General features: G+C 37.6%; 2 protein-coding genes across 3 annotated transcripts in view; both read left to right on the top strand.

Moving 5' to 3' along the window:
• The first annotated feature begins 1359 nt into the window (after positions 1-1359).
• LOC113682085 (uncharacterized) lies at positions 1360-8634 on the top strand. The gene is made up of 8 exons (XM_027199236.2): positions 1360-1490; positions 3317-3343; positions 4038-4237; positions 5095-5221; positions 5726-5983; positions 6908-7057; positions 7582-7758; positions 8399-8634. Exons 1-7 carry the CDS (start codon positions 1439-1441, stop codon positions 7755-7757), a joined length of 990 nt encoding a protein of 329 aa, XP_027055037.2. The 5' UTR covers positions 1360-1438; the 3' UTR covers position 7758; positions 8399-8634.
• Positions 8635-11521: 2887 nt separating this feature from the next.
• The window catches only part of LOC113682034 (lysosomal dipeptide transporter MFSD1), a 13153-nt gene continuing 599 nt past the window's right edge, over positions 11522-24075 (top strand). The window contains exons 1-19 of one of the 2 annotated variants that reach the window (XM_027199184.2): positions 11522-11698; positions 12456-12484; positions 12945-12997; positions 13886-13998; positions 14249-14291; positions 15132-15199; positions 15755-15863; positions 17065-17170; positions 17631-17729; positions 18060-18171; positions 18546-18602; positions 19789-19868; positions 20503-20579; positions 21363-21460; positions 22158-22270; positions 22493-22540; positions 22737-22800; positions 23211-23322; positions 23959-24075. The exon at positions 23959-24075 is cut by the window's right edge and continues 599 nt beyond it. In XM_027199184.2, coding sequence (XP_027054985.2) covers positions 13889-13998; positions 14249-14291; positions 15132-15199; positions 15755-15863; positions 17065-17170; positions 17631-17729; positions 18060-18171; positions 18546-18602; positions 19789-19868; positions 20503-20579; positions 21363-21460; positions 22158-22270; positions 22493-22540; positions 22737-22800; positions 23211-23322; positions 23959-24021 — 1359 coding nt within the window. In that variant the 5' untranslated portion in view covers positions 11522-11698; positions 12456-12484; positions 12945-12997; positions 13886-13888 and the 3' untranslated portion in view covers positions 24022-24075. The remainder of the gene's footprint in view (positions 11699-12455; positions 12485-12944; positions 12998-13885; positions 13999-14248; positions 14292-15131; positions 15200-15754; positions 15864-17064; positions 17171-17630; positions 17730-18059; positions 18172-18545; positions 18603-19788; positions 19869-20502; positions 20580-21362; positions 21461-22157; positions 22271-22492; positions 22541-22736; positions 22801-23210; positions 23323-23958) is intronic. The other variant, XM_027199183.2, reaches the window with a different exon arrangement.

The raw sequence follows: 24075 nt of genomic DNA, 5'->3' as shown, positions 1-24075 counted from the left end.
TAATGAGCACGTAGATCATTTCTTTTTTCCTCATACAGACCCAAGACATCTTTCTTCGCCTCCCTTCCCCAAAATTATCGCTCCGCTCTGTAGGGAAACGGTGACCTTCCCTCTGGTTATTCCTGGGTCACCCGTGTACTCTCGGTATTTAGGTCTTTCTCTGATAATTACAACTGTGAAACTTATGAGACCCGCCGGCATAATCTTTCAGTTACCATTGATTAGTCTGTCTGCTATAGTCTTTGGTGTAGGCGGATTTATGTCCGGTTTTCCTCATTTTTCCTCCATTAATTTGTATCAACAAAGGAATAATTCATAAAGAGCGAGTAATCATGACAAAAACAGACACAAACTCCTCAGAGTTGAACGCGGCCTGTCGTCAGTAAGGACAAAAAAAGAAAATAAAAGATGAATTTGTCAAGCTCCTCTTGCATTAGTCTAACGGCTGCGAGGAAAAGGTGTCAAGTATCTTCTGATCTTTCCGGATTCGTAAAAATTAGAAAGTTTTATTGCTTTTATTTGCGTATTTCTTCACAATGCGGTAGTCAATAAGGGTGCGATTTGATTCAACTTAACGAGATAACGAGAAGATAATAAGATAGACCACGGTTTACAAACATTTTTTTTTTAGGCGGTAACATCATAGCAAACGAGTGAAACAAGTCCAATTTCATATTTTCCTCTTTTTAAAAGACTTTCACTTTCTTACTCACATGATAATTTGTCCACGATTTATTTGTTGTTCTTCTTCGTTTCGGTAATCTTTTTTTAAACTCCTAATTGATATCTCATTCCCAGCTTGCTGCTGTTGCCTTTTTTTTTTTAAGTCTTTTAATCCTTCGACTGACTCTTGATACTAGGACGAGTGCCATTAACTTGAAATATGATTTTTCAGGGAACAAATGTTAACACAGGAAGAATCATGAAAATATTGCGCTTTTTTAATCATTTTTCCTAATTCTCCACTTTAAGCATTTTGTTTTTCTTCGTCAAATTTGGTTCAGAAACTTCTTTCTTGTCAATCTTGGGAATTCAGTTAACCCGGGCTGATATTCTTCGCCGCAAGCTTTCCATCGTATCCGATTTATCGGTAACTGGATCAAACCCATTAAATTCGAGTAACATGAAAACGTTAGCTGTTTAATTCTAAAAGTAATTATATTGCGTAAATCTCTTAGCATTGTTTTTCAACATTTATTTTGCGTTGATATTGCACAGTTCAAGCTCTTTAACATGGCAAACACTGGACTTACGGAGTGTAATCAATGCTTGTTAAGCGAAAACTCGGCCGGAAATTTGCCTTACTTATTCGCGTGACTGGCATTGTCAGCAAGAGAACAAACACAATTTAAATAGACTTATTTCAGCTGCTCTGCGCATTTAACAGAAAGGAATCCTGTGTCCGAAGGTGTGTAGTTTCGCAGTTCAAACCTCAGCCATGAATTTGCCTTGGGTTTTCCGCAGCTTGCTAACAGTTGTGACTCTAACAGGTAATCTACTACATTCAACTACTCTTCCACAAATTTGTTGAAATTACCAATTTGATACAATGTGAAATCCATATTTTGCTGTCAGTTGTTTTTGAAGTGCAACCGAACCAAATTAGAGTGACGGCGACGAAATAATTGATAATGAAGGAACTAACGTACAGCTTGAAAATGTGAATCAAATTCTACTAAAGGACTTACTACAAAGAACTGTTTTTTTCTGTATCATCTCAACAGATAAGTCACCTAAGTCAAGTTCAACAACTAGCGCATTTAAGTTTTTCGAGAAAATGCAAGGACATTTGAAAGAGTTTCCATCTGTGAAATCTTTCTTTCTCTTTCTTTATTTTTCAATCGATCTTTGATGCAAAGTTTTTGTGTAGGTAACAAAGATTTATATTAAAAAGATCCATGAAAATTGTTTATTTTTCCAGAAGGCCCTTGTTTCTGAAAGGCATAGATTTAAGGTTTAATGAAGGTAAAAAACATATCTGTGAGCAAAAATCGTGACATTTTCCATTTTTCAGAAGGCCTTTGATTTTGAACAAAACAAATGTAAAGTTACTTTAGGCTCGTCCATCAAACAAATGGTGAAAATCTTTGTTGGGTTACAGCTAAACAAGCTGCTTTGTATAATAGCTTTACATAGGTCTTTTTATCCATTATTGACTGCCATTCGTATTGTAGAAAACTGGTTATCCATTTATTGTTACGATAAATGCTTTGTTCGAGCTTTGAATTGGTTGCTTTCCAATTTTTTTCACCCACTGGCGTTAAAGTAGATGATTTAATAAGGGTCAAGTCTGCGATTTTGGAATTTTTTTTCTTCTCGAGCAATCCGTTTGTGCTAATAGATTAACGTTGCATCGAATGCGAAACAGGTTGAAGCACAACGTATCTTTTCGTTCCTCAATGAAAGCGCCCTCTGGGAAGATTTTCGCCCACCTTTTTTTAAGTAGATGAGGAAGTCTCGTTATTATTTTTTTTTCTCTAGTTAAGTGCAAATACGCAATGTAAACCTCACTGTCGTGCACATAAGTATTAACTTGAAGGAAATTTCCTATCAGTCCTAGGATATTTTTTCTTTTCATCCCCAACTTTGACCTTAAAATCAAGGAGCTTTTTTACCTTTGATTAAAATATTAAAAATTCAAAAAGCACACCTTTAATAGATAAATCATTTCCTTTCCATAGTGTCCCAAGCTCGATCGTTTGACGAAACATCCGATCCCAGTCCTCCAACGTTGTTTACATTTCTCCTTCCTTAATTGACAGTTTTACCTAATGTCATATCAAACTTGTTTCACTCGGCGCCAACTGATCTTAATTTTCTTTCGAACGGAGTGCACTCGCTGTTACTTTTAGAAGGAAAAGCTTTTGCCTCAAGCCGAAAATAATACGGTAGAATTTATGTCCGTAGCATAAATATGACTCATAGAGAGGCCTAAAGCAAATTTATGCCTAAGAACATAAACTGTTTTACTATCATTATCACTTTGGAGGGCGTTAAGAAAATTAAATCTCAAAAAATTCAACAAAACAGTCTGAACGAAAAAATACATTTCAAGCCCGCCAAAAGTCTCCGTTTTAGTCCGCAAAGTACGCCTCAACTAAAGGCAAAATCTCTTCGTTTTCCCTTTTGTTCACGTCATGATTGCTTCTTCTTTGTATGATGAAAATTATTTTTTTTTCGAATTGATATTTGGAGGGAAAGAGGGTTGAACAGTTGATCACAAAGGGAAGAATAATCAAACTGTAACTGCTGATCGTAGGAAACTGTAAAATACCTAAAACTGATTGACACATTTCTTTGCTTTCTTCTCTCGCAGTGTGCAGCAAAGGATCCGTTGAAATAGGTTAGTTATCGAAAGTAATGGACCTTACTTGTGGTGTTTCTTAACTACATAATACTGATCACGTAAAATTCTCAAAAAAAGAAAAAAGATTTGACCTTTATTCTCGATATTGTTTTTCAAACAATATGGAAAATTTGCTGGGTGAAAAATCTCCTTCCCAGGGTCTCTTCTTTCTTCCCCTCTCTCGCTCAAGGGTTTGCAGGACGACGAGAGAAGGAAGGGAACATGGGGACGACGTGGTTGTATCAGCATTCCATCTAAGCTAAAGAAAATTACTTCGACTCCATTCGTGCGACAGAAACGACACGAGCGGCTCCAGCATTATAAGTACCTATATGCCCAATTGGTGTCTACTAACTAGAAACTATGAAAGGACTTTAAAAGGCCGAAAAAATCTTAAGACTTTGAAAGAACTTTAAGAGAGTAACGAAGGTTTAAGGGTTTTAAAGTACTTAGAAACACTAGAAGAGACTCATGATTTATCGCCCTAGGTGATCTCCCCTTTTTTTGACACTCAATTGGCAGTCAGTTTTCTCCAGTCCCCCCTTTTTACTCTCTTGTCAACGACCGATCCTCTCCTCATTCCCCCTGAAAACCATGTGACTCCCCCCCCCCCCCCAAAAAAAAATTCCTCCCCTCCGGCCCACAAATAATGACTTTCCCTAAGGATATCTACTTCATTATCACGTTGCAGAAAATCGAGTTCGCCTGATCACTACAGAGGAGGACATAGGGGGAGGACGTATCGAGGTGTACCATGATGGCCAGTGGGGGACAATTTGTGATGAGAATTGGTCACATGACGCCGCTGATGTGGTCTGCAAGGAACTGGGGTTCAGTGGAGCGTTATTCGCAACTAAAAAAGCATATAATGACTCAGAGGGTTCTGGTCCGGTAAGAGGGTTTTTTTTTACTTTTTATCTCACTTAATACTAGTAATATTCAAAGAGTGGCAAAGTGTTTGATCTCTAGTAAAAGTTGTTTTATTGTACTGATTGCGCAGAAAAAAAATCCGTGTCTTCAGCTTAAGGCGGCCAAGAATGCATTTGTACATGAGATCGAGACTATTTGTGCCACATAGCCAGCCAGCAAGTCCGCCAGCCAAAAAGAATGATTTCCGTAAAAACGACACGAGTAGCATGCGTTCTCCTTTGTCGAACGCAATTATCTTGTTTTTTTTTTTTTCTTAATTTCTATCACAATATCACCAGCTTTACTAGGCACAGAAACGAAATGGAAGCTATTCAAAACGGCAGTCTTGACTCAGATGATGACATATTTTTGTATTAACTAAAACAGCAGCTTTTTGTGACATGCGTTTTTTGGTTTCCCGTTAGCGGCCGGTTACTCTATTTTTATCATTTTTATTTTTTTTTCAAAATGGCGTGGAGCAAAGCCGAGTTTTTCCTGTTTTTCCTTTACACATTTGAATTTTACGACAATTGGAATACTCCTTGGGATCTATAACGTGGTAACTCTACCTTTTCATTAACAACTTTTAATCGTGGGGATCGAATTTAGATGATTTCTGGAGCATGATTCGCCTTAAGGCGCACGCAAAATCACCCACTAAGTAGTTGCTTATTCCCTAACAGTGGCTGACTGATACACTTGCAATCCTGCACCGGAACGTCCACAACTTGTGTGTTATGTCGTGTATCCAATCCCAATGCCTAGGGTTAGAGTAAGGGTTAGTTACCCAGCTAAAAGCGAAATTCATCCTCATCGCTTTTTGCGTACTTTTGTATCAGATCCACTTGTCAAATGTGGTGTGCGAGGGCTCGGAGCAGTCCATCCTGGAATGTTCAAATGACGGCTGGGGTGTGGTCGGTAAATGTACTCATAAAGACGACGCTGGAGTAAGGTGTATCGACCCGGGTATGTTTATGAATCACAACAAATCTCCTCTATAACTTTTCAGTAATCAGGCTACCGAAACAAACTATGAAAAAAAGATTAATTTTTCCAAACGAACATGAATTAATCATGAATAACTTCCTGAGCATACAAAGACCAGCCATAACTCTAACTGAGAGAGTGAAGTCAACGAATTTAAACAGAACCGTTGAGAAAAAATAAGATAAGTTTTAATATGGCCTGCTTTAGCTAGAGTCTGCAAAATAACAATAAAAACATCCACTTAGCTTCCTTGACAGATTGCCCTTCTTATTCAAAGTTCTACTAATGTAAGTATAGACTTTTGCAACACTTAACTGAGGTGCCCTTTCTTTCTATTGGAAGGCGTTCGTTCAAGCTTAACTCGTAAACTCAATAAAGGACGAAGAATAACAAACTGTATTGAAGCTGAAATCGAAAATGAGCATCGCTTCACGCCCTATTAACTATTTCTCCTGTTTGGTTTGTATGCTTAATTTTTGTAAGAAATCCCTGAGTTGGTGTATAGCGGCTGCTGGATCGACGACCCAGGAAACAGGATTTTGCCAGACTTTTACTCAAACCATCGAGGTAAAATCGACTGGCATAACCTTGGGGAAAATGTTTTACTGTGTGCAAGGGACGCCATCTCTAGTGGCAAAGACTTCAACCTATTTGGTGTACAATATTTCGCCGAGTGCTATTCGCAACAAGGTCATCCTGACTACAAGAAAATGAGAGCTGCAAAAAGTGGCTGCGATTTCGGTAATAAAATTTGTTACTGGCTGATGATTATGTGAGCGACTAACTGATTAACTGACCATGATTTCAATGGGCTGATTGTCTAGCTGACTGATTGACCAAAACCTACTAGCATTGGTGATATGTATCTTTACCTCACCCTACACTCCAAAAGGATGGTATTTGTTTGGTTACAATAAGGTGTGAAAAAAAAATTGTAGTGACATTTCGACAATGATGACAACTGACTGATTATCTTACTGAAAGACTAGCCAACTGATGGAATGACTGACTTGCTGATGGACTGACTGACTAACTGGTCTGAATGTCTCACTGGCTGCGGACTAACTGACTGAAAGACTGATTGACTAACTGGCTGACGTTCTGACTAACTGGCTGACGTACTGACTAACTGGCTGACGTACTGACTAACTGGCTGACGTACTGACTAACTGGCTGACGCACTGACTAACTGGCTGACGTACTGACTAACTGGCTGACGTACTGACTAACTGGCTGACGTACTGACTAACTGGCTGACGTACTGGCTTATTGACTGACTGACTGACTGACTGACTGGCTAACTGACTTATTGACTGACTGACTGACTGACTGACTGACTGGCTAACCGACTTATTGACTGACTGACTTATTGACTGACCGACCGATTGACCGGCCGGGCGACTCACTAAACGACCGAGTGATTGATTTACTGGCTGACTGACATACGAAATGACTGACTGGCTGACTTACTAACTGATTGACCTGATTGACTGGCTGACTGACTTATTGACTGACTGGTTGACCAACTTAATAACCGACTGGCTGACTGACTAATTGACCGACTGACCTACTGACTGATTGACTGACCAGATTGTTCAGTATGATTGACTACCTGACAGTCTGAGTATCTTAATCTTGACTGTTGACTCTCTAACTCTTTGATAGGTGTGGGCAAATTGTCACACAATGCTGTTTATGAATTTGGGCCGTACCATAATTTGGGTTGCTGGGAAGACAGACCTGGAGGTGGACGAACTATGAAGTGGCTAAAAAATCTTCGTAGAGAAATCGACTGGTATGACATGAGCAAAACAGGTTTGTGTTTTAAAAACTTTATATCAAATTATCAAGGTTAGAGTTTCTCTCAAGTCACAAAGTAACTTATGAGCAAAGTCCCTATGAGCAATCGACCCATAACTTCGTCACCCACATTTTAAAGCGAGTAAATTTTGTAAGTATTTTTGCCATAATACATCCAAAAATAATAAAAACTTCTGGACGGTTAATGAATGAATTTACCACGTTCTAAGTGTGAATATTTTTTTCGTTCTATGCGAAATTTTTTTTTTCATCACAATTCTTATTAAATTTCGCCAGTTACCCCTCTCCTTCCCTACACTAGCCTGCAGAAAAGGCGTAATTTTTTCAGTATGTTCTCGGTAAATGTTTCGATAAAGCTGTTATCGCTGATTTTTACGGCAGCGCACGGCGTACCTGGTCGGATAAACGATCGCGACCTTGTAACGTCAATTTGAGCCAATAATGTCACGCTATCCCTTTTCCCCTTTCCTGGACCTTTCATCAAATGTATTCCTATTGAGTGACGCGTTGTTTTGCAGTGCGGAGATGCTATGAGTTGGCGAAAGCGGAAGGCAGAATGTATTTCGCAGTGCAGTTCTACGGAGAGTGTTGGGTCTCTGACGATAAGAATTTCATGAAATATGGTCAGGCCACGAACTGTTGGGAGGGGACTGGGGAGCACTGGGCTCACTACGTTTACAAAATACGCGAGTAAGGTGAGAAGGTACTTGTGTCTTATCAGAGCAAGTATGTAATTTGAAATAAAGAAGATATGATACACAATAGGAGGAACAGAGGGAAGGTCAGTCGTCGCCAACAGAGTACAAAGGGTGAATGAGGAAAATTGACTGCTAATTAACTGCCAGCGAAGGGGAATCATAAGAATATTACAAAACTTTATGGGGGGGGGGGGGGGGAAATCGGGTAAATTTTATAGTGTCACAACCAAAATCCTCCTACTTCCCCCCCCCTCCCCTCCCCGCGACTAATATAGATTAGTCTCTTGGTTCCAGTCCAACGATAGGCGGTTACCCCGAATGAAACTTTATATAAACATTATGGATGCTTTTGTATTATCTTAGTCTTAGTCTCATACCCAGATTTTCCACGGCTAAGCGTCTAAAGTTCAGTTCAGTTACACGGTATAATCTGGGTACGAGATTATCTTAGACTATCTAAAAACGATATAAAAAGGAAAGGGCTCTACCTATTTTACAAGGGCTCTACCTATTTTACAAGGGCTCTACCTTGTAAAATGATACTAAGCCAAAATTACTTGGTAGTGGCTAGTGAAGTTAGTTATTTACGTTTTTTGCTAATAATTATTTTCACTTTGCTTTCTTGCTCTTCTTACAGGAAACAATGATACCAGATAATTTCAGGGATAACTCTCGATGATAACGACTGAAAATAAGAATTTTTTTTCATATTCAGCATGCTAGTGGTTTTGTTTTCAAACTCGAGGATGAAAAACGTTTTAAAAGCTGTAGGTTATTTTACTAGTTGCAAACTGAGCTGATGTAGTCCATATCTATCTTTAAAACTAGTATATTCTTAGAGAAATTAAAGGTTCACTTGCTCATGCATGTTAATTACGTGTGATAGTATTTTGGTTTTGTTTCCGAGCCAATACGTGTCTCTGGCAAGCACATCACGAACATGTACTCTCTCTCCTTAAGCTTAGCCCATTGTTCGAGTCAGAAGCTGATTCGAATCAAGGTAATGACTAAGGCAGGAAAAATGGATTGCTCGCAATTAACAATACTGGACAAAATTAATTGAAAAGTTCTTAAAAACCTCTCATTTCGACTTACGACTCACAATAGAGGTCTCAGCGCTCCTGAACCGTGCATACCATTATTAAGTGTGCTCAGTCAGAGCTTTGAGTAGCGCAGTACCGCTCGATAACCAGTGGTCAAGCTGCCAATGGCTTTGGACAGAAAATAGTGAGAGAAACCGCTCGTTACTCGTTTTCGCGAGTCCAAGTGCTAAAATAAGTGAATATTCAAAAGGAAGAAAGAAAGAGAACAAAAACAAAAAAATTATAGCAAAACACTAACTACACAAGCTACGACACGCCCGATTTCCCTTGTCAGTCTTGGATATCGATCATCAGAAAACATACCTCTGGGACGTAAAATTGGTCACTCAACCGTGCTTAGGGGGTGGGGGGTGTGGGATGTGGGAGGAGAAGGGTAGCTGATGGGATCGTGAGTAAAATTTCCTAACAGGGGGTGGGAGAGAGGTATAACACAGCTGCGTCCTATGAAGAATAGAGTTTTAAAGAGTTCTTATTCGTCCAGAATAAATGAGAATTCATATGAATGATGAAACAGGCACATCCCTACATCCTAGTAAGGCGCAAGAAAGAAATCCCTATTCGAAAATTCTTACCATGTCCCCATAACACTCAGTTTGTATACATTCTAGCGATACTCGGTTCATGTTGAGAAAGACTAGTGTGGATCATTCCATGAGAAAAATAACTCAGACTCCCTCAAAAAACTTCCACCTAAGGTGTTTGTGTTTAGTTTGACTAGCTGTGATTATGATAAGAACACGAGCTGATGGAAGTTATCATCCATCAAGAGAACATTAATGAACATAAGCTGTTCGTGTTCTCTTCATATTGCCCCAAATCGGGCATATTCCATCCGAAACTGGACGAAACAATTCAAAATCGGAGGGAATCGTCCGAGATCGGACGAAATCAACCGAAATCGGATCGAAGCTTCCAAAATTACAAGGAACCGGCGTCCTAAACTGGCGGAGCCATCCGAAATCAGACAGAGATGTAGAAATGTTTAATTTAATTAATGTTTGCAAACGAAGTTTCGTTCATGCTCTCTTAACTATGCGCTGTTGTTGATGCGATTCACAGGCTTACCTCATTTAAGTGGATTCCTAACCTCCTCGGCTTCTTTGATCTCAAATTTCGTCAAGATTATTTTCTTATATTTTTATTTTACATTGAGTTTGCATTGCACTATTTGAGTTTGGTCTAATCAAATTTTTCTATTGTTTGACTCCTTGGGACGCAAATACATTCTAAAGTCGAAATCGGGCAGAGCTATCCGAAATCGCAGGACCGGAATGCCATGCGGGAGGTTGAAGGTTCAAGCCCGAGACCGGACCAACACTCAGGGTCTTAAATTAACTGAGGAGGATATGCTGTCTTTGCTATGACATCTGTGATTGGTTAGATGTTCTAGTCTTCTCGGATAAGGAAGATAAACCTTAGGCCCCGTCTCCCGCATCTTCTCTGTACTGGTCAGCAGGGCCGGGATGTTAAAGAATCGACGCACCTCTCGTAAAGAGTAGGGAATGTAGCTCTCGGTCTGATCTTGCACAGGGGGCCCAAGCTCCAGCTGTGCGATGATCATCTTGCAAAATGAGAGTCATGGTGAAATATGGGAATATTTACGACCGCTCGTAGGACTCAAAAAAACACTGTCAAAATTCTCAATAAAAAATACCTCACCGTACTTCTACAGCGCATCACTTGTTATCTGACCGCTTTCTATATTGAAAAGAACCCATTTTAGTGAGTTATCCATTTTTAGGTTTGTTACATAAGAGAAGCCCTCTATGCGGCGCCTGTGGGTCTTGTTGTTGTTTGTGCCTTTATTGGTATTTTCCACATTGTTTCGTTTAATAAATAGGCGTTGCCTCGTGTTGACAGATTTATTCGATGACAAGAATCGTGATTGACATTAATTCAATAGATTGATTTAAAAGCGTTAGATTATTATGTTTAAGTCAGTTTTTCAGCAGAATCGAAGTGAGAAAGAAGTTATTTTGTTATCGTTTTTCTGTCTCTAAATCCGCTTACCTGGAGAATCTGCTAACCCGTAAAGTGAGACTGTTGTAACGACCCGCCACAGAAGTAAGTTTATATTGAAGTTTTTGAATTTAGTTACAAGATAAAGACTTGATTTGCGTTTGTTCTAATTGCGAATTCTAAATGTATTTCTTTTAGATCGAATAATTATTAAAGCTTGGCTTAATATTATACGGTTTGTGGTGGTCATTTGATCTAACCAGTTCCGAGTAAGGAAACACACATTGAGAGAGATGGGGCAACAAAGGAAGAAGAAATGGGGCGGTGCAGTTCGGGATCGGACGAGATTCTACGATAAAAATGGGAAGAAGGCTGAAAATAAGATGGAAGTACGTTTTAGTGACGCAAATTTTGAAACAGAGTAGGCTTTCGCAGTGATAGTAGCCTTACCGTCTTCTCACCGATAAAAATGACTAGCATTATATTTCTCCAAACAGTATCACCCCTGAATCAAACATGAAGGTCGTGAGAATAAAGGAAATGATCGCCACTTGAAGAAGCCCTTGATTGTTCCACAAATTCATTGCGATAGGAAACTTAAAGATAAGGGAACTAGGTTGAAGGTGAGACTGAGAGATTCGAGGAAGTCTGGAGAGGAAAACTAGTCTCTTTAAATAACTAGGTCACGTGTTAATCATGAGATACGCTTCGTCGATTCAAGATGGCGGAGAACGGTGAAATAGCACCTCTTCTCAACAAGAAATTTGAACACTCTGGTGAAGAATTGACTGGTTGTGGAGCCACAGTGTGCTGTGATCCTAGAAAAGGTGTCCATCGCTACTTTGTCCTTGGGTTGATATGCTTCTTGAGTTTTGGTAAGTTTGAGTCTGGATTGCCTGTTTGATCTGTCACGAACGTACGTGAGTTCCTTAGCTCACTGATTATTGCACCTTAAAAAAATGACAAAAAAAACTTCAGACAAACTCTCGATTACAAACTGACTTCATGTATGAACGTTGAAATCTGATGAGTAGTCACAAGAGCAAAGTCCAAATATTTCATGTAATTCTTTACCCTGGGAGTCTCGAAAGCTTCTGCCTTCAGTTCAGTTCCGGCGAACACGAACATTCCCTCAATTTTGAAAGACACAAATGCGCTCAGATAGCTGTCATTTCAGGGGGGAAGACAACATGGTGTAGTCTTTTCACTTTTAAAACTTAGATTCACTCGAACTGTAATTAAAAACAGTGATTTTTTCGCCGCTTATCGCTACCTGTTTCACTCTCTTTTAGAAACTCCTAGTATGCTATGCTAACTTTATGTAAATCTACTTTCCATTCGTTCGTGATGCTGTCTCACAACAGAAATCCACAGCCGAGGTGTTTTTCCAAGAGATGCTCTGGTCCAAGGAATTCCCTTCTACAGATCAATAAAATTCAATAATCTTACTTCACCTATATCAATTTAATCAAGTAATCAAAATAAATTTAGCTGATAATTTATTTCATTTCATTTTTCCTTTGTCTTGAGGTGTTGAAAATTGGGTCACCAGAGACAAAGTAATCTTAATTAACTGTATTTTGGACCATTCTCTGCTTTTCCTTGATTTAAGAATTTGTTCTTATTTACTAGATAACTACCTTGGTCAGATCATGCAGGGGGTAAGTCCTGTGTTGACTGCCACTGTTTTACAAAGGTTTTAAAAACTGATATCTGGTGGTCTACCACCACTCATAACACCTCTTACTTCCTTCTTTTTAACCCTTTAATTCTCATGGGTGATCGAGTCAGAATTTCTTGATACGATACCAAAACAATATCAAGCAGACAAGTGATAAGAAGAAAGAAGAATATCTATTAGGAGATTTTAAGTTGATCCAGTACCAAAAACATCACAAGAATTGTATGGTTGAGAGTGAGGAAGATTACTAACAAGATCTGGGAGTGAAAAGGTTAAAAAGGGAGCAGCCATTATGGAAAAAGTTATTGAAACCCCTGTATATGTTGATGCTAACTGATTATTCAACCACCTGAACACAGGTTTGCAGACAACATTGCTCAGGACAACTTTTACTGCCACATTAATTGCATTCTTTGGTTGTCCTGTTTTCTGTCTCGTAGGAAGTTACTACTGCTATGACAATCCAGCAGCATTAGAGAAAAATATTGAACTGGTAAGCAGATTTAAGTTGCGTTCGCATTTTTACCATCTTTCTGATGCAGTGAGGAGAACAGTTAAGGAATGAGGTGCAAATAGAATTCTACCTATAGTTATCAATTTCAGCTGGAGAAAAGAGGCATAAAGCTGTCAGATAGGTTCTCTCAGAAGAGTCAACATCAGTTTACTTTGCCCGGTTTTGCTGGCTGCAAGCATTTTGATCATCAAGTTCAGATGTGGTTGAGAGATAATTTAGCTATATACCATGCTGAATACACCCTGCAGTCTACTTCTTGGAACAATTTTCTTATGTCAAGAAGTAAACAAACTCTATTAGGATACTGGAAAATACAGTCTCAAAAACAATCAAAACTTCCAAAGTATGCAAAAAATTTTGTATGGTGCAACAAAATTTGCACAGTTGGTCCTGAATTAGGGGGTCACCCACAGGGTATGGTGAGATGACTGCTTAACTTCAGGTTCCAAAGATTGGGGATAATACAAAAAGCAATAAACAACACAACACCACTTTATGCGATAATTGACCACTTAATGTTCAGAATTTCACTCAAAAATACTACTTACTTTGATTTTGGGGAACATGAGAGAAATGCAGAGAAGCATGAGCCAAGTGTTCTTAAAAATTCCTAAGTGCTTATATAAGTCAACAATGCTCAAGGAACAAGTTTTTTTATTTCATTTATTAAATGTATTGTGAATTGCACACGCTCATACTGATGACGTAGGCTGCATGCATTATATCTCAACAGTACACTTGTGTGACATAAGGCATGTGCTTTATGGAATTATAACGAACTCGTTCTGACCAGTCACGGTGTGCACATTTCTCTGAACATTTTATAATGTACAATACAGTGGATTGTGATTTCCTTTTTGCTTGCAGGACATGAATGTTCCCACACAAAAATATGTGTTGTTATACTCGCTCTATTCATACCCAAATGTAGTGTTATGTTTCTTTGGTGGATTTCTTCTGGACAGAGTCTTTGGTGTGAGGTAAAATTTTTCTATCTTAAATAACAGTAGGGATTATTTCACCAAATCTTTCCACTTCAGAGCTCTTTCAACAGTTAGGACTCTTTAATGGAGGTTTATGTTATGGACAGGAATGACTGGTTGTGTAATGTGCTCTGAATCTCTTATGGTTTACATGATGAGGTCTCTGTTTTGTGGAGATATGTATAAATTGTGTATGTTTCTGTTGTAAGTCTTATTAATTAATAATTTTTTTAATTAATTTTGTTAGGCTTGGCACCATTATCTTCAGTTTATTTGTCTTAAGTGGCCAGGTGAGGCTTTTTTCAATTTATATACATTGATGTCATATTTTAGGTAAGGTTTTGTTATTGACCCTTCCACCCCCAAGATCTTATCAGTAATTCTCCTTACTATCTGCATACAATTCTTATGATATTAGTTTGGAGAATTTTGTACTGGATCAACTAATAATCCCCAAATTGATAGTTTCCTTTATTGTCATTGCTTTTCTGCTTGATATTGTATTGATATTGTAAGGAGAAATTTTTTAATGGCCACTAATGGCAGTTGAAGGGTTGATACTATTCATTGCAAAGATGGACATAATTTTCTACAGGATTTGTTTCCTTTAAAATAGGATATTAGATTTTCTAGGGTGTAACAACAGCTGACCTTGGGAACCTTTTTAATATCAACCAAAAATTAAAGGGCAGTTGATTGTGTGTCAATGTTAACTTTTTACACCTTATATTAGTATGAATATTCTCCATACTGTTCTCCATACACTGTGAATGGTACTGACAAGGAGAATTTATTTAACAATCAAGATCTTCTTGAGTAGTTGGTCATTTACTGTTCTCTCATAGCTTCAAAATGTTTGATTTGGCAGTGATAATGTACAGAGAAATTAAATACTGGTCACTCTAAGGGGCGAAAAGGTTAAGTCATAAGTAGCTTGATCAAAAAGGATATCAAGTGGTTTTGACTTTCAGTAGCTATTGTGGATAACTGTATCTAGAAACAAAGCTTGGCATATTACATGCATGTATAGTGGTTCAGTGACAGAGGTATTTACTGCAGAACAAATCACAAAATGTAGTTTGATTGGATTTCTGATGCTAAATGCTGTGTTTCTTTTTCTACTCTTTCAGATTGTGTTTTCTCTGGGAGCTTACATCCACAGTTTTACAGTTATGGAGGTGGGCAGGTTTATATTTGGGTAAGTACAATGTACAGTTCTATGTTTCGTTGTCTGGCTATTCGATGAAAATGGGACATTGCTGATCCTTGCAGAATGCAGCATGCATGTCACATACCTGTATGACCCTAGTAGTGGCCTACAGCATAAGTCACCTTTCTCTGTGGCTCAGTAGTAGCATTGGAGTGTCTAATGCGAAGGTCTTGGGTTCAATTCCTGTGAGGATTAAACTTTTTTTTCTGTGTCTCACACTTGTGACAAAACAAACAACAGCTTACTTACAAAATCTGTGTGAGGTTTGAATGCTCAATATCACAAACATGGTGCAAAATAATTTTAATTTATATGATGTTAAAAAGTCTTAAGGGCTTAGAACTTGCTACCCTACATTCACCCATAAGGACAGGACCTAAAAGAAATAGGCTTTCCTTTAGCACCTGAATAACTCCATATTAGTTTTTTTTTTTCATTTGCAAGATAGGAGAAATGTTTCCCTTAGCATGCCTTTTCAGTTAAAGCCTTTTTTAATTTTAATATTTATAGTACATTAACTTATACATGTTTACTCTCCCTCAGGCTTGGAGGGGAAAATTTGGCAGTGGCCCAGAACACTTACTCTGTGAACTGGTTCAAAGGGAGGGAGTTGAATATGGTGTTTGGACTTCAGCTAAGCTTTTCAAGAGTGGTATGTCTTATTGATTCATAAAGCATTTTGCAACTTTTTTGAATGTGGTCTTTTTTATACTTAAAGCAAGCAATTAACATTAGTGGAATCCTTAGTGAGCTGAACTCTTGGTTGAGTGTCACTCCCAAGATCTCAGTTATTAGTTCTCATTACTGTTAATTGCTATTTTATTCGTATGATATTAGTTCAAAGAATTTAGTGTTGGATCAACTGATAATCCCCTAATTGATATTTGCTTTTTATCTTATCACTTGTATACTGGATATTATATTGATATTGAAAGAAGAAATTCTGTCTTGGTCACTCATGGAAGTTTAAGGGTCTATCTTGGGCTACTTGAATTTGGATTTGATTGGGCCAGGGTGGTACCTTCATGTAACCTGCACAATGCCTCTTCCTGATAGTAAAGATTGGGATTTCTGACAATTTTTGGGGGGAAATTTTATTCAATTTAAATTCCAACAAAAAAAGATATTGCCATTAATTATACTTAGGCCACAAGATGAGTCATTCAACAAAGAGAGATGGAGTCTCTATATTTAAATTTATATTCAAATTAAAATGATGGCTAAACAGTGATGTAGAAGACATGCCTTGCTTACCAGACTCTGGATGGAAAGTTCTAAGACTGACTTGCATCTAATTTCTCTTTACAAAGGAGTAAAGGAAATGATGAGAAACTAAAAAAGCTCTTGATTGTTGATCAAATTCTCCTTGTTAGAACCTGAGGAAATGTATAGAGAATAGTATGGAGAATATACATTCTGATGTTAAAGTGTAAAGGGTTAATGTTCTTCATAGTACTCAAGCACACCTTAAACCCTTTAACTTTCAAGATCTCATTACTGATTCTCCTTACTGTCTGCCATACAATTCTTATGATGTAGATTTGGAGAATTTGGTATTGGATCAACCAATAATCCCCTAATTGATATTTTACTGTATCCTCATCTCTTTTATGCTTGATATTATATTAATATTGTAAGGAGAAATTCTCTCTTAGTCATCTATGGGAGGTAAAGGGCTAATGTTGTTTGACTGAATAGTTTAGTAATAGAGTATAAATTGTGTGTTTAGGGATTGACTCAAAGTCATTTTAACCTGAGCTGCTAGGCGCAGGTTAAAGTAACTCTGAAAGGAACACAAAGCATATTTATGCAGTATATCTCCTTTTTTATTTTCAATTTATGTTTTCTTTTAGGGCAGCACAATTAACATGAATGTAAACAACCCAATTTATAAGTCATTTTCAAGTTATGTCCCCGCAACAAAGAGCTACCAGGCTCTGGGAATGACCTTGTTTGTTGGTAAGTGCAAAGATATGTTTGTTAGTAAGTACAAATGTATGTTACCAAAATTTCAAAAGTATCTATCCCTACTAGAGGAAATTATGCTGGGTCCACATGATTTGATCTTAGATCAGTAATATGTTCATTAATTTAAAATGCTTTGAGGATTGTTTTTGTTTTTGTTGTTGTTTTCTTTTAATCATATTCGAAACTATCACAGAGTTGAAATAAATTGATAGGAGTGACAAACAATACAAGGTTTACTCAGCTGACTTGACAATGTGAATTGGTAAAGGTAAAGAAATTCAAAAGCTGGTGTTTTGAGCATTTTGCTTTATCAGAGCTACTCAAGGAATTGTGTTCCATTAAATTTAGTGTTTCATAACAACTTCTAAAAAAATGAATGTCATATCTTACTACAAAAAATAATAAAAGTCACTCACTTACTTCATGGAAAACTTTTCTGTTGTCTTATCAGGAGCTGGTGTTTGCATGTTTTCTCTTGTCTGTGGGTTGGTACTGGGTTTTCTGGACAAGAGAGCAGCTCGCATTCTGAAGAAAGAAGATAGTCAAACAGGTATGTCATTAGGTTAATCATGAGTACATTACATACAATATTTTATGCTTGTACCCATTCATGTACGGGTGACCGCTTAGTAATATGCTGCTCCTCGTGAAGTAAAAATTTTTGTCAAAATTGTGCCAATTTGTGACATCACTTTGATTATAAAAGCGTAATAGAATGTCCCTGGTCTCATCAGGAATTAACAAGTTCCAGGAAAGAAAATCATTTAAAATTTTAGATTTGTGCAAAATAGTTTACAGGAGCTGTTTGACTAGTCCATTTTGTTGTCAAATTTTTTTTACTTTTTAAGATACATGCAATTTGCAACTTTTTCTCTTGCAGGTGAAGTCATTCGTTTGTCAGATGTCAAAGACTTTCCCCTTAATTTGTGGCTAATATTTATTGTCTGTGTTGCCTACTATGTGGCTATTTTTCCATTTATAGCACTTGGCCTGTAAGTAACTTTTTTCATCTGTAAGAAACAAATGTCCCAGCAAGAAATTACCTGATACTGAAATTCTGCACCTTTACACCACAATGCATATTCTCCATACTGTTCTCTAGACATTTTCCTGGTGGTGGTAATGAGAATTTGGGAAACAATCCAGAGCTTCTTCAGTTGGTGATCATTTCCTTCATTCTCATGACCTTAATGTTTGATTTAGGGGTGATAATGTAAGGAGAAATTAGACACTAATCACTCTTGGGGTTGATAAAAGGGTTAAAAGTCTTTTGTTCATGTGCAATTATGGGAATAATTATCCTCGTAGAACTGCTTTGTAACTCACAATTGTAGAAAATTTAAAATTTTCTATTTTTAATTTTTAGTGCATTTTTTGAGGCAAAGTTTGACTTGAATCCCACCAAAGCAGGAGCAGTTAACAGGTACACAAAAATGAGCTTCCCTTTCAATAATAATAATAATAATAATAAAAGATTTATACCGCGCCAGTATCCTACTGTTCAAAGGCGCCTACAAGAAAAAAAACTTGAAAATTAACACTTAAGACAGCTAATATTAATTATAAATAATAATAATAATAATAATAAAAGATTTATACCACGCCAGTATCCCACTGTTCAACGGCGCCTACAAAAAAAAAAAAAAACTTAAACATTAACACTTAAGACAGCTAATATTAATTATAAAAGGCTTTTCTAAAGAGTAAAGTTTTTAATCTACGTTTAAAAACAGACACAGACTGAGCATTTCTAATTTCACTTGGCAAAGCATTTCATAATGATGGTGCTGCTACAGAGAAGGATCTTGCGCCATATGTTTTCAAGTTATAGGATGGAGAAACCAGAAGGTGCTTGAATGATGAGCATAGTTGACGCGATGGGGTGTAAGATGTAAGCAGATCACAAATGTACGACGGTGCCAGGTTGTTAAGTGCCTTGTAGGTTTCAGCACCCCAATATACTGGTAATGACCCTTATGTAGCACACTGTGTGCTGAATTACATTTTAAGCTTTATACACCATGGTGCTACCTGAAGCTCAATTTTCAAATATGTACCCCCTTTCTCAAGATAGAGTCTTAACTCTATCAAACCCCCCCCTCCCCTACTAAGGAGAAAAGTGACAAAAATAGTAAAACTTCAGATGAACTTGCTCATTACTGTGTGACTAGTAAATTACTTAGAGACAATTTCCAACATCATTATAATCATTGTGATCAGAAAACAGTTTCCTGGATTGTGATTGTGAGTTTAAAAAACTCCTATTTTCCACTAATTCACTTGTCAAGTTGTTATCAGACAGTTGCAGTTTAAATTAAACCAATCACATTCAAAATTGTAGTTTAAATCAAACAGTCACAAGCTCTGTCCTGGATGTTCTTCTTTTCTTGGAAACTGTAATTTTTATGATTGATTGGTAACAATCAATTCAGTCTGTAATCATATTCGTGATAAACAAATAGGACTTCCGCTGAGCGGTCATCCGATTTTGTTATCACTCATATGATTACAGACTCCACTCAGTCCTATTACCATTACTTATTTTATATATATGTTTATTTATTTATTCATATTCAACTTTTTTGTTATATTTTACTTCTTGTTTGCAGTGTGGTGTTTATCATTTCCGCCTGTGCCTCTCCATTCTTGGGCTTTATGGTGGATAGAGTTGGAAAGAATATCTTCTGGGGTGAGTTTGTTGCACATTCAATCAACTTAGCAGGTTGTTGTCTTATTTTTGGTAAGGAACAATAATCTACCAAAGTGGAGGTAAATTAGTATCGGAGCAATGGTCAACTGAGTGTTGAAAGTTTTCCTTAACTTTGCTCATTTATTGGTCCAGAAAACTTGCACCACTCTCTTAACCAATCAAATGCAAAACCAAAACCAATCACGATTTGGTCGTTGGTGTTTTCCCGCGCTTTCAGGCAGTTTGGTTAGTTTTACTCTGAGTTCTTATTGGCTCTTAGAGGTATTTTCCTCTCTTCTGATTGGCTGTTGGAATTATTTTTCTGTTGGTTTTACAACACTCGATCGAAAAGTGCTCTAACCTCGCGGCTTGGTAGCTTAGCAGCTTAGTGGTTTAGTAAAACCAACACGTTGGTGAGTAAATGTTGTAGTTCATGCTTCAAAAAAAATAATTCATTTTTTAAATGCTCGGACTGGTTTGAAGAATCTTAGACCAAGAAAAAAATAACCGTCACATTAACAACTCATTCTTTCTTCCATTTGGTCTCGCTAAAAACTGAAAAAGGAAAAAAGTAAAACTCTTAAGATTCATCTACGTCAGACCTAAATATTCTCTCACCATTTTTGCGTTATAGTAATTTTATCAGTGGCTGTAACCCTTGGCTGCCATTGCTTGATGGCTTTCACTTTTTGTAACCCATTTGTCGCTATGGTAAGTAAGATCTCAGTAGTAATTCTTCTGACTGTTTGCCATACAATTCTTATGATGTTAGTTCAATGAATTTGGTAGTGGATCTACCAACAATCCCCTAATGGCTATTTTTCTTTATTCTCATTACTTTTCCGCTTGATATTCTATTGATATTGTAAGGAGAAATTCTGTCTTGGTCACTCATAGGAGTTACCCCAAGTGATCCACTGATTTAATTCCTCGTAAAAAAAAAAAGGATCGCCCAGAATCTCAAGAAAATATGCGAGTGTCTCGAAACTCGATCCTTGAAAATGGAATCTCGAAATGATAGCCTTGTCACTCGATCAACTGTCAATTGACATTTGACTTTGACTTACAGACAGAAAGCATTTTGACCTCAGCCCTCCGAAAATTTTTTTGGAGGCATAACTCGAACTGCTATTTGGAGCAATTTTGGATTTAGTGCCAAAAAAAAGCTATCCGAGATTCTATCGGTTTTGCTTTTCTTCGCTCTGTGATTGGTCAAGAAAACTCACGTCACTCTCTCAAATGCAAAACCAAAACCAATCACGACCAAGAAAGGATCCTCTCCTGTCACGACTTAGTCACCCGCGTTTTCCCGCGCTTTTGGCAGTTGGCTTGTTTTAACTTCGAGTTCTCATTGGTTCTCGAAGGGTTCTTCTCATGAGACCGTTATGATTATTTTGGTTTTGGTTTTGGTTTTACATCAGTCAATCGAAAAGCGCTCTAAATTGCATAGAAAATGCTTTTCATGGACGCATGTTTTTTGTGTGTGTTTTGCAGAGTATACTGGGTGTGTCTTACTCCATGTTGGCCTGTGCTCTGTGGCCACTTGTTGCTTTAGTTGTCCCTGAACATCAGTTGGGTACTGCCTATGGATTGTAAGTACACAAATGTTTGCTGTTTGTTAAGAAGGCGAAGTGGCGGCTGCAGCCATCCTGCAAAGTTGTGAAGGTTCTCCTTCTACTTTACGTTTTGTGTTTGTTTTCCAACCCCCGCAGAAAACCAGAAAAACAATCGATTTTAAGTTATCTAAATTGGTAGGATCTGTTTTGCTTAAAGAAATTTTATGAAATGTTATTAGATTCTCCAACTCACAGCATTTGTCAGATAGGTTTGCAGGATAGTGCTTTGGCATTAAGTGAAGAAGTGTTTGATGCCTCTTTTTGCTCATTGATTTCTCGAACCCGAAAAGTTCTTATCGACTAGTGAGCGTCCAGAATCGAAAAAAAAAAGACTTGGTCATCATTACCTAGGTCTGGTACTCGCAATGTGCAGTGCGTAACTCGAGATTTTTTTTTATCTAAAATCTATTCTATTGACTTGTACTGATCTCTATATTCGTGAGTGACCCGATCCTCGACTTGACTCGATTTGCAATAATTTAATCCCGATACTTGCCAGTGTCGAGTATTTACCGATATGGAATCCTTTGACTGGATTCTCGTTAATTCCGTATCGATTTATTGAGTGTCGAGTTGTGAGTCAGGATACTCAACTTGAAAGGGACTGTCACCTTACTTGCAGTCAATGTTGTGGACACCTCACGCAAGTTCTTGTTTCAAACTATTCTTTCAGCATGCAGTCTATTCAGAATCTGGGACTTGCAGTTATTTCACAAGTAGCTGGAACAATTGTAGACCTTAAAGGATATTTAGTATTGGAAGTGTTTTTCTGCGCCTGGTTGTGCAGTAAGTATTCGCTCTTACATGGTCTGAAATTTCCATAATCTTTAGTGAAACCCTCTTTTGTGCGATACTTAGCATACCGAGAGCGGCAAATCACTCTAACTAGTGGCATCTTTTAGGATTTTTCCCAAAATAGATACTCCATTTGCAGGTTATCAGCTTATATACGGAAGTTTGACCTTACATGGAAAATGATTAAATAATATTTTCTGATTGTTCTCACAGTTGCCTTGATTGCCAGCATTCTGCTCTACTTGGTTGATGCCTCCAGAGGTTTGTTTGATTTTAATGATTTCTTCTTATGAATTTTCCATTTTTTTCCCTCTTTTGAGTTTTGCGAAACCTTTATGTTGAGAAAAAGATGTGAGGAACCTTACAAGCTACTTTGGTCGAACTCTGTGACCGGCGAAAATGATGAGAAAATTTTTATGTTTTGCCCTTCAACCTTTGTTTCTTTCTCTATGAAAAGGGACAGGCCTAAACCTCTCCACCCTAGAAAGAAAGAAATTAGCAGCTCAAAGCAGAGTCACACTGTAAGTATGTCAAAAGAAAGTCCAGCTTCCTCGAACACGGTTAACTCGAAATCCACGCTAGCTCGAACAAGATCTAATTTTCCTTAAATTTGACCCCATTTTCCCAGTCATTTACTATAAGCTTACTCGAATTCGGTTGACTCGAACTAATGTTACTTTCTCATGGCTTAAATTTGCCATTCTAACTAGAACTTAAAGGAAAAACGTCGGTTGATGAACGTTATTACGTCAGAGCATAGTTCACTAGTGCGTCCCAGCCTTTAATCGCGATTGATATGGAGGTGATCAAATTTAAGATAACTTGGTACATTTATCTTAACTTCCCAATTATATTTTCTGGTAGAAAAAGGGTTTTTTTGGTTTTTTTTACATAAACGTTTCAATTGTTTATTATGTGTTGTATCATGTAGTATTTCGTCAGAAGAGGAAGACATTACCAAGAGAGACTATAATGTGAGTCCAATCACTCCTCGCTCTGCAGCTCAGCTGCGGTTGCGCTTTTTGTCACGAGTAGGCCAACAGGTAAGGTTGATTCTCTTCATTTTACATCGGCACCCAAAGTGCGCATGTAATAATTTTCACTCGCTACGGCATTCTATATTAAATACACCTTATCTATAGGTTAACAGATAATACGCGCGGATATTTTGCGAGTTACGTAGAATTTTTCCGCTCGTATTGTATGTTAAATCATCGAATAAGAGAATTATTAATTCACTTTGCTTCATTTTCTAGTACTTTGGCATCTAGTTTTCAAAATACATCCCATAGCCTTGTTTAAGCACCGTATTGATTGCATGAGACACGCGTAAAAGACGAAAACAACACAAGCGAAACCATTGAAGTGTTTTTATATGACCAACAAAAAACTTTGATGCGATTGAAAATTCGTTGCACGTTTCGATGCCCTAATATGGCTGAATGGCGTAATAGTGGAATAATAAGCTAGATTATACACGCATTTTATTGACGGTGAAGGCAGTATTTTCCCGATGCATACAACGACTCAACGATCCTAATGTAGTACCTGGCCCTCTAGAAAAGAGGTAACCGGTTTAGGAAGAGCGTGTTTGAAGAACAATGTAAAGAAACTCATAGACAACCAACTATTGCTTTGTTTAATTTCGAGGTTTATTATTTTTTTATTTTGATCCATAGTACTTCCAGCTACCAGAGACCTACAGAGCTTCGGCACTGGCTTATCCTCATGTACTTAAGTGATCAGTCACCTACTTTCAGTGCAAGAATGAGCTCCTCACAGGCGGTGTCAATTTG

This window comes from Pocillopora damicornis, chromosome 6 (genome assembly GCF_964200805.1).
Source record: "Pocillopora damicornis chromosome 6, jaPocDami1.2, whole genome shotgun sequence".
Lineage (NCBI taxonomy): Eukaryota > Metazoa > Cnidaria > Anthozoa > Scleractinia > Pocilloporidae > Pocillopora > Pocillopora damicornis.
The sequence above is the reverse complement of the archived record's forward strand: the minus strand, read 5'-3'. Positions and strand labels throughout refer to the sequence as shown.

Bases quoted from the DNA above. Each gene is read 5' to 3' on its own strand.
- LOC113682085 (XM_027199236.2), top strand. From the start codon at position 1,439: ATGAATTTGCCTTGGGTTTTCCGCAGCTTGCTAACAGTTGTGACTCTA. The intron at 5,222-5,725 runs GTATGTTTATGA...AATTTTTGTAAG, and splicing joins AGTAAGGTGTATCGACCCGG to AAATCCCTGAGTTGGTGTAT. The intron at 7,058-7,581 runs GTTTGTGTTTTA...GTTGTTTTGCAG, and splicing joins GTATGACATGAGCAAAACAG to TGCGGAGATGCTATGAGTTG.